The sequence below is a fragment of the Tursiops truncatus genome, chromosome 11 (assembly GCF_011762595.2).
Source record: "Tursiops truncatus isolate mTurTru1 chromosome 11, mTurTru1.mat.Y, whole genome shotgun sequence".
Taxonomy (NCBI): domain Eukaryota; kingdom Metazoa; phylum Chordata; class Mammalia; order Artiodactyla; family Delphinidae; genus Tursiops; species Tursiops truncatus.
In genome coordinates, this window is record NC_047044.1 from 26,224,514 (window position 1) to 26,238,155 (window position 13,642).

At 41.1% G+C, this 13,642-nt stretch overlaps 1 protein-coding gene across 1 annotated transcript in view; it reads right to left on the reverse strand.

The window, feature by feature from the left end:
- PLXNC1 (plexin C1) overlaps window positions 1–13,642 on the reverse strand; it is a 141,996-nt gene that overhangs the window by 82,715 nt on the left and 45,639 nt on the right. Inside the window, exon 5 of the mRNA XM_019952201.3 lies at window positions 4,501–4,615. Coding sequence (XP_019807760.1) covers window positions 4,501–4,615 — 115 coding nt within the window. The remainder of the gene's footprint in view (window positions 1–4,500; window positions 4,616–13,642) is intronic.

The window sequence follows — 13,642 nt, forward strand, 5'->3', positions numbered from 1 at the left end:
CTGGAATTAGTGCTTCAGGCAGAATGAATATATTTATGACTTCTGAAACATATCGCCAAATTGCTTTCCAAAAAGGTTGTGTTAATTGGCATCGCCATCACTAGGTGTCAGCAAACCTTATTTTCACTTTAATTTGTACTTATTTGATATCTGGTGAAGCTGAACATACTTCCATATCTATATCCAACCCTCTAAACCTCCTCTTGTGAGAATATACACTTCTGCCCACTCACTTTTTGGTGTCTCTAGATTTTTCTTTTTACTTTCTCCTAGCTTTCATATCTAGCGATTAATATTTTGCCTGTCATAAATGTTTTTCCTGAAGTATGTGCTTTAGTCATCTCTTATTTTTCCTTGTATAGATTTTTTTAAAAAGTCAAGTATATGAATATTTTTCTCTTGCTATTACAGAATATATTCCTTCAGAGCCAGAAAATTATACTTCCAAATTATCTGATGCTCAGTTACTTTCTGTTAGGTTTTTAGATGAATTTCTTAATTAGCCTAAAATTTATTTTATATTTAAAGTAAAAAAGGTGAATTAAACTATATTTCCACATTGTAAGCCAGTTATTTCATCAACTTTCATGAAATAATTCTTTTGTTTCCTCTTACGATAATGCTCTTTAAAATTTTTACATCTTTTTTTTTTTTTTTTGGTACGCGGGCCTCTCACTGTTGTGGCCTCTCCCGTTGCGGAGCACAGGCTCCAGACGCACAGGCTCAGCGGCCATGGCTCACGGGCCCAGCCGCTCCGCGGCATGTGGGATCCTCCCGGACAGGGGCACGAACCCGTGTCCCCTGCATCGGCAGGCGGACTCTCAACCACTGCGCCACCAGGGAAGCCCCAAAATTTTTACATCTATTTCTGAGCTTTCTACTCTATTCCATGGATCTATATTCTTATTTTTAAACCAGAGTCATGGGCCAAATTATTGCCACTATATATGTGTTTACAATCATATGGAAATGGTCTTGCTTAAATAATTTTATTTTTTCAAGATATATCTTGGATATTCTTGACCAGTTCATATTATTATTCCAGATGAACTTTATATTAATTTTAAGACAGTCTATTCAAATTTTCACTGGGATGGCATGAAATCTAGAAAATAGATTGAGGAAGTAGTGACATTTTTATGATCTCTTCCCACCAAGAAACATAGTATATGTCTGGATATATTTAAGATGTTTTTCATATCTTCCAAGAAAATACCTTATGTGTCTTTGTTTTTATATTTGCTTATGCTTTTAATTGATAAGGTTTTCCTATTATGAATTATAAATAGCATCAACAGACCACTGCCTCACTATCTAATTACTATTACTATTGCTTAAGACTAGCTGTCGCATGGCCAAAATCACTATTTTCGTAGCTGGCTTCAACATGTATCTCCTAATAAAAATGATTTTAAAATACAGGGTATATACCTCATTCTTCAAGTTTGTGCCTGAGTACTTCTGTTGTTTTTAATGAATGGGATCTTTCATTAATGGATGTTAACAGTTTGTCTTACATGTAGTAAGGTTATTGTTACTTGAATGTTTACTGAACAATTAAAGTTTTAAAAGCTAATATATTTAGATTTTACAGATATACAACCACTTAAGATTAGCAAATAATGATATTTTTGTCTATTCCATTCTAATAATTATTTCTATCACTTGTTTCTTGTATTACTACATGGGACACAACTTTAGAAACAATGTTGGTTGTATCAGTGATGGAATTGATGTTTCTGTTCTGATGTGTAAAAGAACATTTCTAGTCTCTCCTTTAGGAACCATGCTGTTTGTGGGAAATACTTTTATTCCTACATTTTTTCTGTTTTTATCAGTATAAGCCATTTTTACTGACTGTTAAAAATCTCTTTATAGGTATACAAACATATAATTTTACATAATGCAAAATGAGATGTCACGCATCCCTTTTTGTGTTTGTCTGTGTGTATGAGGATTTCAGTTGTTTGTGTTTTTGTTTGTTTGTTTTTACTTGTCTCTGACCTTTCCTCCACCACATGAATCATTCCATCAGGGGAGCCTATGTTTACAACTTAGCACGAATTCTTCCATGTTTTTCTCCATGCTCAAATAACCATATAGAGCCATACATACATGAACATACACAGGGACATTTTTTGGATCAATACAAGATCATGCTATACATACTTTTCTGCATCTTGATGATTTTACTCAACAAAATCTCATGAAGTCCCTCCAAGACAATCGGAATTGCTCTAATTCTTTCTTTTTAATGCCAATTTCATAACGAGGATGAGGATACACTGTCTTCTCATTGTCTTGTGTAAAGAGACAAAACTTCTTGGAAACAGAGTCTCTGTACTATATGGGTCTTTTTTTTCCCATACCATGAAAGTTACTAGAATGTTATTAGGTATATGATGGGCAGTGAGCAAACACTCTTTGAACCAAGCTAATAGATAGAATCGGGGAAAACCATAGACTTCCATCTCTATGGGTCTGGGATAAGGAATTATTTAAATAACCAAAGATCTAAGACTTTCAGGCAAGTCACAGCTAACAATCAAGATAGGAAATATTTTGAAATAATATGACCAAGAAATGGAGACTGACATCTTATCGAAATTACTAAAATAATCAGCCCAAAGTTGGGTTCAAAGAATAGCTTTACTCAAATTACTCAACTCTTATCTCCTTTACCTTGAGAGTGGTGGTTAGCTGGAGAGAGTGAGGTAAAGGCTTTGTGGGAAGACTCTAGAGGGATTAGGGCAAATCACAGTGGGACTCGGGGTGGGGAAGAAAGCACCCATAGTTCTCTGGGTGGTAAACATCTTTTGTAATGTTCCAGACTAGATGTGAATGGTGATTAACTGATACTAGTGAACCCAAAGACAGGTCAGCAAATTGTGTAAGCAGCACTTTTCAGTCAATGAACAAGTTACTTTCCCTCACCTCACTGAGCCGAAGTACTACCCTTAACGTTTTCAAAATGATAAAAGAAAAAAAGCTTTGTGTAATCTTAACTCATCGGAGTCCTGGGTGTATTCAATGATCATGGTATTTTCTACCAGTCTCTATCAGCACTAGAGTCGGCTATTCTGCAGACTGATAAGAGAAATAAAAGTTTGGCCATACCTATACTTCGATGCGTAAGCATCCTTTTCACAGAATCTATTCATTCTGGTGCAGGGCTGATGGAGGCTTGGATGAAGGCTTCGACAGGTTTTTTTTGCCCACCCCCCCCCCCATCCTCCACACTGCCACCCACACGAGGACAACAGAAAGTGACAACAGTCAGATAACTTGAAATCCATGAGTTCTGATCAGTTATGACCTGAAAGCTTGATTCTTTTTATTATTTATCCCTCATTAAATGCTCTGGCTCTCCTTTATTAAATGTTAAATCATCTTAAGTGGTACGGTTCTTGCTATTTGAAATGGCAAAGTGTAAGGAGAAAGAGAAAGTGACCCATCTCCTTGTTAATGTGGCATTCAAATAAAACAGAGTGAGCTCGACAGACAGGTCAAGGCTGCTGATGGTGATTCTGTACAGTTATCCATAATACAAGAGCTGTAATTAGGGAGAAAATGTCTCCTTCCAGCCACCGAGACTGCAAGGCAGGAATTCCATTCTCCCATGGGGCGCAGTTGGTATGTGAATCAGAAAATGCCTGAATATGCTCACGTTGCTACCTTTCTCTCATCCAATGACAGGGCTGCCGTGCTGCCCATGGCGGGACTGCCATAGCAAGAGCCCATGGACTTTCCAGGGAACACCCCCTTGGGATATTCACTGCCCACATTGCTTTCTCTCCCTCTCTGTCAACATCACCTGAAGCCATGCACGTAAGACAGTTGTCAAGAGAAGTCTGAACACATCAGGAAAAGAAACCATAAAACAGCAAAATTCGACACTTAAGACACATTTAAGGAATCTTGACCATGAATCTGAACTTATTTTTTTTCTCTCTTTTTTAATCAATGTGGGTTTTTTTTTAAAGATTTTTTTTTTGATGTGGACCATTTTTAAAAGTCTTTATTGAATTTGTTACAATACTGCTTCTGTTCTACATTTTGGTTTTTTGGCCACGAGGCATGTGGGATCTTAGCTCCCCAACCAGGGATTGCAACCCGCACCTCTTGCATTGGAAGGCAAAAGTCTTAACCACTGGACTGCCAGGGAAGTCCCTATCAATGTATTTTTCTGAGACATCAGTAGTCCATCTTTTCCTTAATTTCAACAAATAAAGGTCATCTTTAGCTGTGTAAGATGACAAACTCCATGAGGGCAGGCCCATGATGTGTCTTATTCTCTGCTACCTCCCCATCACCTTGCAGAGTGTATGGCATCTGGTGGGCACTAAGTATCAGTTAACTAAATGAGTTTGATAATTTGACAATGAGGATCTCATAACTAAGCTTATTTGATCACTAATGGATATTTTACACACAGAAGGAAGCTGGCGTCAGTTGTGTAAAATGAGACAGTAGAGACCAGTTAAAAATCTTTCCTCTTACCTTATCTTTACTGCTTCGAAATAGGTAAATTTCAGGGCACTTTTTAGCTCCAGATGAAATATCCAGCCAGTTTTCTGAGTTCTTTAAATGCACACAATCTTCTTTAAAAGTACACCTATCAAAAAAGAAAAAAAAGGGGGGGTAGCAGCACACATGCATCAGTTAAAACTTTCTCATACTTGGCTTCGGTTCAAAATGCCAGGCTTTATATAGTGGATTACTGATTTCAAGAAAGAATAAGAACACGATGCGAAAACCATGAAAAGCAACAGGAAACCAGCAGAGCATTTTTTCCATCATGTCTCAGAGCAGAGAACAAATGTGGACATGTTGAACTTAGACTCCTGAGCCATCTCTCTCAAGATAACATTGCCAAATACATCCAAAACACAGCTTCCCCTGCATCCTACAATTAAAGAGCCCCCTTCTAGAAAAACCTGGTACAGAACAGCTCAAGAAAGGGTTCACACATTGTATACATTTTAGGTTTGCGATTCATTTCTAGAATATCAACCCATTGTGTAACTTTTTTTGTTGTTAAAAAAAAATGAAAGCGACCATTTTGTGCTTTGCAGTATGATAATCAAATAAACATATTGCAAGGGCAGAGTCTTCCCAAGAATTTGATAAGACATTCCAGAACCATCTGCTACATAACATTTATTTCGACAGATGTCAAATTATATCAAAAGATACTGGGTAAAACATTTGCCAGGGCCGCTTTGCCAAGTCGGCCAGCTCAGAGGATGCCCCCAAATAAATGTTAGGCTGGGGTCAGGGCCAACTACTTTTTTTTTTTTTTTTTTCAGGGCCAACTACTTTGATAAACACCATCATAAGCTGAAAGGTGAGATCACCGCTTTGCTTGACGCCTGTCTCTGTCACTCTAGGTCACGCGAACTTGGAAACTCTTGCCTCACCAGCAGGGCCGCCAACTTAACAAGAAGAATGAACACCAAGGGCCCTGTGATTTCCGAATGGTGTTGGGCTCCACAGACATCCCCTGAACGGTATCAAGGAAAAGAACAAAACATCTGTTACCTCTGCCTCCTCGAGGCCCAAGGTTAAAACGAAGGGGTGGAGGAGAACTAGTGACAGTAAGTTTTTAAAAAAACCGAAAATTCATGAATCATGTGAGATTGAAAAGCAACTAAATAATAACCACATTCAGCTCTGGGGAGTCCCTGAAAGGATGTGAGTGGAGTGAGGTGTGGTCCCCAACAGTGCATTTGACTTCACAAGCATTTTATTTCTTCTTCTTCCTCTTCTCTCTCTTTTTTTTAATTCTTAAGAATTTAGGCCCCATGGCTTCATCTTTGAGCGCTGAGCTAATTTGAATATGACAAAAATAGAACAGGAAGCCAGCGAGTTTCATTAACCATCACCCCCAAGTGCAATACTTTCAGCATGTCATCATATTCTACCATCCTGGGGAGCCCTGCTTTCAGGGAGCACATCTGTGCCCAAACTCTCCTCCACCTGTGTCATCTCCTTCTCCTTCTCATGACCGCGGGGACTTTCATCAGCAATTCTCCAAAGCCATAAATTCACCTGACCCTTGATGACTACTTCGTCCATCACAGACATTAAGTTCAAATTAAACCTCCTTTTCAACATCAGGGAGAGTTTGCGATGGAGGTACACGTACGGCTGGATTGAAACACGGAATGATGAGGTTGGTTTCCTATTTTGTATTTGGAAGTGATGATGACTGTCAAAAACTACCTGCCTCTCAGAGGCATTCTGGTTTGTATAAGGCACTTCCTCTGCCTAAAAAAAGGCAAAAAAAAAAGAGAAAAAAGTCAGTTCTAGAGTGACTGGCGTACAAATATTTTTGTAGGCTCTTAGTACTGCCTGGGAGTCAAGGCCTAAGGCTGCCAAAAAAACAAGTGTAAAATATTTCATACAAATAGTGCTACAATTTGCCAATTTGTAGGCAGAAAACGGTAGTGCCACTGAATTATCAGTCCCTTTTCTGACCTCCTATGGCATCTCTTGTCAGCACCACACATTTGGGTATTTAATCATATGCTGCCTTGAATTACAACTTAACTGTTTCATATGTCTGTGTCATTTCCCCCCAAGTAAGCTGTAAGATCCTCAAAGGAAAGGAAAGTGTCTTTAATATTTCTTCTATAAATCCTTCAGTGTCTGGCAGCATGGTATGCAAATACTAGGGTTTCAATAAATATTTTTGAATGAATGGATGAAACATGAAATCTCTACAGGTCCTTTCTGTAGGTGATTTTTCTTTCTAGAGTTTCCTTATGATTTATGTCTGACTTATACTTGCAGTCAAGAGACTATCTTTAATGTAAGCTAAAAGTTTGAATCTGGGGCCAGAGAGGCAACAGATTAGAAGTTGAGGTTTTCAGTTTGTCTTTTTGGGGGGAAAAAAAGAAGAAAAAAAATATATACATGGACCTTTCAATTCCTATTTTGTATAAGGTGAAAACAAAATTTAACCATGTTAAGCAACTAAACATAAATTCCTGGTTTATAAAACACCTCTGAGATTTCTAAACTCTCATTCCTTGCTTCTCACCAGCTGAAAAATAAAAATAAAAAAGCAAACTGTGACACCAAGAATGAATAACCAGATGGTCAACCAACAACAATATCTTATTACTTCTCCAGTACGGCAGATTATAAAATCTTCACGACAGCACGTTACCCACACAGATTTCTTCAGGAGGGGGAACAGATCTTACAGCTCCCACGTTTTAGTAAACAAAACCAGTTACTTTGAAATGGTCCCTTTTGAAAGCCATCACTCTTATTCCTATACATCCACGAAAGCAAGGGTCAAGTGCATAGACACTTAAGCCTTTGCCCAAATACAATTAAAATCTCATTGTCAGACTCGGCTCTCGGTGAGGCGGATCCTCAATGAAGCCGTCTCAAATAGGCTGATTTCTTAACTGGCTTCATTACAATTTCTTCAGGCCACAGATAGGAGGAAAATGGGATTCAAATTAGAATGAGCGCATTCTGGGAAAAAATGGCAGAGATATGTTTGCTTTTCTTATCTTATGCTATTGCCCCACTCTCTACGGAGGATCTCTCCAAAAGTCCTACGCCTCCCAACCAGTACTTTATTTTTCTAGTCCTTATTTCCAGCTAGCTCTCTTGCCTACAAAATAAGGCCAATGTGCAGACACTAGCCTACTTGCAAATTAGGAAACAGCCAGCTCAAATGCAAAGAAAAAAATTGCCTGAAGAAAAAAAAAATCCCCAAACCCAAAAGTTAATTTAAAAAAACCTTTGCTAGGTTAAAGAACCGTGGATGCAATTTAGTGAATGAAACTATTTAACAGGCTTGTTCATAAAATCTGCTGTAGAGCTTAATCTATTCAAAATAATAAGAGTTTGAGATTGTCACTCACACTATTCGAGTACGTGGACCAACCCTCCCAGACCCCTAACTCGTAACTCGTTCATTCAAAACCTACCCCGGCACCGACTCATGAACAGGGAGATTCCAGACACTTGTTTCTAAGTTTGCTGTTTGGAATTCAGAAAGCATTTGCATACAATGGGTTTGCTTCCTGAGTTTGTGGAAATCTGTCTAAACCCTGATGTCCCTGAGTAACTACTCCACCATGTACCTACCTGGAAGGAACACTGCCCCATGCCTGGCACTGTTCTGAGTGTTTACAGTTAGTCTTCCCCCATTAGTCCTCACAACCACCTCATTCTACAGGGGTGAAACGGAGGCTCAGAGAGGTGCAATAACGTGCCAAGGGTGCACAGCCCCAAGTGGCTGAAGTCTGGTTTCAGAGCCCCACGATTGGCCCCTCGGCTGCAGGGCCTCCTGTGAGCCCTAACTGCCATTTAATAAGGTGCACAAACACCATGACATGTAGAGTTCCTCCTGGCTTCCTGGGGCCCCAACAGTGGTTGGAGAGGGGGCTGTGCCAGGATGAGGCGACAGAGATGAGGACCCCAGGAACAGATGAATAGAGAAGGTGAGACAGCGCATCCAGGACGAAGAGGGGAAGCAAGGATTCGGGAGGAAAACAGGGGCGGGGTGGGGGGGAACCTGAGAGGCCTTGAATTTTCACACATCACTAGCCCTGAATACAAAACATCCAACTAGAGGTTAAAATTCCAGGAGGCCCCAACTCACAAATCTATTGTGTTCCAGAAGTTTGCTTGCAAACCATCTGTTTGTAATATGGAATACACTTTTCTCCCCACAGAAATGTTATAAACAGTGATTAGGTCTCCAGGTTAGCCCACAAAACCTGTTTATCTGTAATGTAACTTCAGTTCTATCTATCTGCAGTATAAGAGTAGCAGAAAACAACGAGATTGAAGCCATTTGCATCGTATAGCAGTTTTTCTTCTTTACTTATTTGTGTTTCTGCTCAGCTGGTAGTCTGGGAACAGTGCCCAGCTGGATCGACTTTTAAATTTATTGTTACAGTATTGTATTTATACAGTATTTCTATTTTTTTTTTAATGGGGATGGCTTAAATTATTGTTTTCATGCCAACATAAAGAACAGGGAGACCCACCTCTGGAAATGAGCTGAAGTTTCCAGGCAGGTGAAATGCCCACGGGATGGGCTGGGGGACCTTGAGAATCTGACTCTATTAGGCTAAAATCTCTCGGTAAGAAGTTAGCACTTACTCAAACTTGAAATAGAAACTCTGAACTCAGAAATGTAACTTCTACTTCCTGCCACTCGAATTTCATCAGCATCTTCTAATCTAATTGTTCACCAAGAGCAGACAATCCCTGAAGTAAACTGATAACTAAATATCTGGTAATTGGCTTGAATGGGAGCAGTGGTGTGACCTGTTCCAAAGATTCTCTACCGATACAATATCAGAAAACTTTTAACAAGGAAACAATCCAGCCTCTCTCTCAGGAAACAGGAGACTGTGTCCATCCTGTGGGTAGATTTTTGCCACAAGAGCAAAGGTCTTCCGCTAAGTGATTTGAAACAGCTGTCTGCATTTTTCAGAAAGGCACGGAGTCCAGAGGAAGGGCCACGTGGTCCCCAGAATCAGGGGGCTTTCATTAATGCTGTCAGTCCACAAGATGGAGAAACCAATCTCGACTGAAAAGAAGAGAATTGGAAGTCACTGTGAAAAACTAAACTCTGAATTGCAGGCCTCCAGAGTCAGCCAAGGGGGATGCCAAAATACGAGACCAAAATAACTTGCCGGGAAAGCTGAAAAACTGAATTTCAGCTCCAGTGATGAAGATCCAGTCTACATAAGAAAATGATGCTAATAACAGAGACAATTTAGAAGATTTGTTTTTTTTAAGTGAAAACACCTCACCTGCCAAGAGACGTTCTTTCACATGATTCGATCCACTTATTCTTCACAAAGCTATGAAGTAGGTACAACAAATTTCCCTGCTTTACAGCTGGGGGAAACTGAGGCACGGAAGCCTCCATATTGTTCTCCCAAGGTCACAGAGTTAGGAAGCAGAGCGGCTGAGATACCAAACCAGGCAGTGCAGCTTCCGAGTCCATGGTCTCATCTCCTACCCTGTAATGCCCCTCATAAGGGCTCTCACTCACTGAGCCCTCCCCAGGGGCCAGGCACTGTTTCTAGACTTTCCGGGACTTAACTCGTTGATCCTACAACCACCTCAGGGAGTAGGTATTGTTATCGGCTCCATTTCAAAGACAAGGAAACTGAGGCACGGAGAGGTTAGCATGCTATGAATCTCAGCAGTCTGGCACTGGTATCCATACTCTTACTACTGTGCCAATGCCTCAAAATGTTCAAAGGTTTCCGGCATAGCAATGTCATGAATGCCAAGATAAAAGTAAATATGTCCTCCCAGAGCTTGGGCCTTACGGGAAAATATAGGTTTTATTCCACTTCTCAGCATTTCTCAAAGTGTGTCCTTCGGGTTGTTTTAGGTGTTAGTGTTAAAGGAGGGTCAAGAAATTTGGGAAACACTAAATAAAATTAATGGTCTTCTCTATTGCAGGACTTCTCAGAGCCTTGAATATGCCTGTGCGCTTTGTAACTTTCCAAGACAGAAACGGATGATGCACCATCTTCCAACGTTTTTGTTGAGGGATTAGAAGTTCTAGCCATGCACATTGGGAAACACTGCCTGATCTCAGTTAATGAGTAATAATCCAAACGGAAGATCAAACTAGAAAACTTCGGGCCTTTTTTTACTCTTTTTTTCTCATCTCTCATACCAGTTGATTGTGACCTATTAATTCCAAGCATTTCTCTATACTATCTCCTGCAGTCCGCCTCACCCATCACTTCTCACCTAGGCTCCTGCAGCAGCCTTCTGATGGGCCTCCCTCCTCCCTGCCTACAGTCAGCCTCCACAACAACATCTAGGTATTCTCAAGGACAGAACTGACCACACCACTTCCTACTTAGGAACCCTCAGTGGCACCCTTTCACTTACACCAAACGCCTCTACCTACATCACTTTCATGACCGGTGGCCTAGAACACACATTTCCACGCTCATCTCAGTATCCAATACCATGATCGAGCTCCTGCTTTCCTCTCCAAACTCATCCCCAGGCAATCATGGGTTGATAAGTCTGTCTTTCTATTTCGCCTACAAGCTCCTAAATACATCGGTCGCCAATATCTAGTACGTGATGCCTCACAGAGAGCAGTTACTTAATAAACACATGCAGTGAAAACTGCCCAGCTCTTCCTGGCATGTGCAGAATGCCCCAGGGCCTGCAATACTGGTGAAATGGTGTTCCTAGTTCGATGTCACCTCCTCCACATCTACCCAGCCTCCAGGCAAAGCAGTCGTGCCCTCCTCTGTGTCCCCATGGGCACCTTACAAATGTTACAAAGCACAATGCATTGGTTGCTAATTGCCTGTCTCTCTGACCAGACTATAAGATCCCCAAGGAAAAGGCTAACCTTATTCACCTTGGCACCCCCAGGGCCTAGTGCCATTATCTAGTATTCCTTCTACAAATATTGTCTGAGTGCCCACAAGACATCAAACACTGGGCACTGGGGACACATGAATACCTAAGCCAGTTAAAGCTCCCCTCTTAATGAGCTTATATTCTGTTGAGGCACACAGACAAAAACCAAATAAGCAGACAATAATTTAAATAGTTTCAAACTGAGGTAAGTCTTCTGCAGAAATCAAAAATATAGCAGGAAGGAACTACTTTAGATAGGCTGGTCAAGAAAGATGGCATTTCAGCTCAGATTTCAAGGATGAAAACAATCCAGCCACATCAAGAGTAGTGGGAACAGCATTCCAGGCAGAAGGAACAGCATGTGCCAAGACCCTGAGTTCACTGAAAGCTTGGTCTCTGCAAGGAACTGATTAAAGACCAGACTGGCTAGACTTCAGTGAAGGAAGGGGAGAGTAGAGTGGGTCTGCCAGTTACAAGCCAGTGACCTTGGGCAAATCACATGCCCTCACGCTTGTGTCTCCGGCTTTCCAACTGTAGAAACGCAGATCATAATTGTTTCTATCTCATGGAGCTGTTTCAAAAACGTACATCTATTTAACTGAGGCTTCCAATAATGCCTCAGTAAATCGTTGTTATTATATTTATTACACAGGCAAGTGAAACAGAATTTAGGTAAAGGGTTTGGATGACATAAGCCAAACACACACACAAAATCATAGAGATGCAAGAGGGATCTGGGCAATAGGGGTAACCAGACTGCCTTCTGCATTGCTCACGTACACCAGGTCAACAATCATCCTGCCTTTTCCATGTAAGGAGGCAGACACAGCTCACGGCTTCTTGGAAGTTCCTTTTTTTTAAAAATAAATTTATTTATTTTATTTTTATTTATTTTTGGCTGTGTTGGGTCTTTGTTGCTGCACACAGGCTTTCTCTAGTTGAGGCGAGTGGGGGCTACTCTTCGTTGCAGTGTGCAGTCTCCTCATTGCGGTGGCTTCTCTTGTCGCAGAGCATGGGCTACGTGTGCAGGCTTTGTGGCTCGCGGGCTCAGTAGTTGTGGCTCGTGGGTTCAGTAGTTGTGGCTCGCAGGCTCAGTAGTTGTGGTGCACGGGCTTATTTGCTCTGTGGCATGTGGGATCTTCCCGGACCAGGGCTCAAACCCATGTACCCTGCATTGGCAGGCGGATTCTTAACCACTGCGCCACCAGGGAAGCCCCTTGGAAGTTTCTTAATCACAACCCTCCTCCTCCCAAGGGTTCTTCGGGTCTCCCTATGCCTTGAGCCCCAGCTATGAGAGCACCTCCCACGGCGTATTGAAATTATTTGGTCAGTGCCTGCTTCCCACACTAACCTGTGAGCTTCTCCAAGGCAGAGCCTCATTCATTTTTGTTTCCCCAGGGCCTAGTATCTGGCCTGGTATTCAACAAGCGTTAGCTAAATTGGATTAAGAATTAAATTTTCAAGTGACTAAATTCTTGTCTATGTCTCCATGATACCAGCATTAAGTTGTTTCATTGATTTTTGTTCACTGGGCTGGCCAGTTAACTGGCGTGGTGGAAAACCAACCTTTGTCTTGAAACTTGGAGCTATTTAGCACACGTAAAACACATCTGCAGACTGAAACACTCACACAAAAGGGAGCTGTGGCCTTCACCCCATGTGGTTCTTTGGTGGGTGATGAGTGCACTAAAAATTGGTGATTTAATTTCCAAACGCAAACCCTGAACTGAAGAATTTAAGGGAGGCATTCGTAAAAAACAGGTAGCAAGGAAATAAAGATGGGAAAATGATGTCTCTTGAGTCAGGAAGATCTGGGTTCCAAACTGCTCTCCCACACATTTGTTCTGTAACAGTGAACACATTCCTTAGCCTCTTAGGACCTCAGTTTCCCCACCAGTAAACAGCTGGCAGCGGTAACAACCCCATCTTCCAGAGAGCAATACTGAATCCCACATGGGGCATTTCAGAAATGGTCCATTCTCCATAGAGCGGGATACAAGTGCCCAAATGTTACAAAACATCACAAGAGCAAAAACACAAAAGACTGGCAGGAAGGCTTCCAATGAAGATATGAACATCTGTTTGAATGTGGAGGAGTTGCTGGGAACAGGACAAGTACTAGGTCACCAAGACAAGTGAAAACATTTGAAGAATTTTTAAAAGCCAATCGATACATACTTACAAAATTGCTTGCTGCCTGAGATAAGGTCATTTCAAAACAAAAAATCTATTCCATTAAAACATATATTTACTA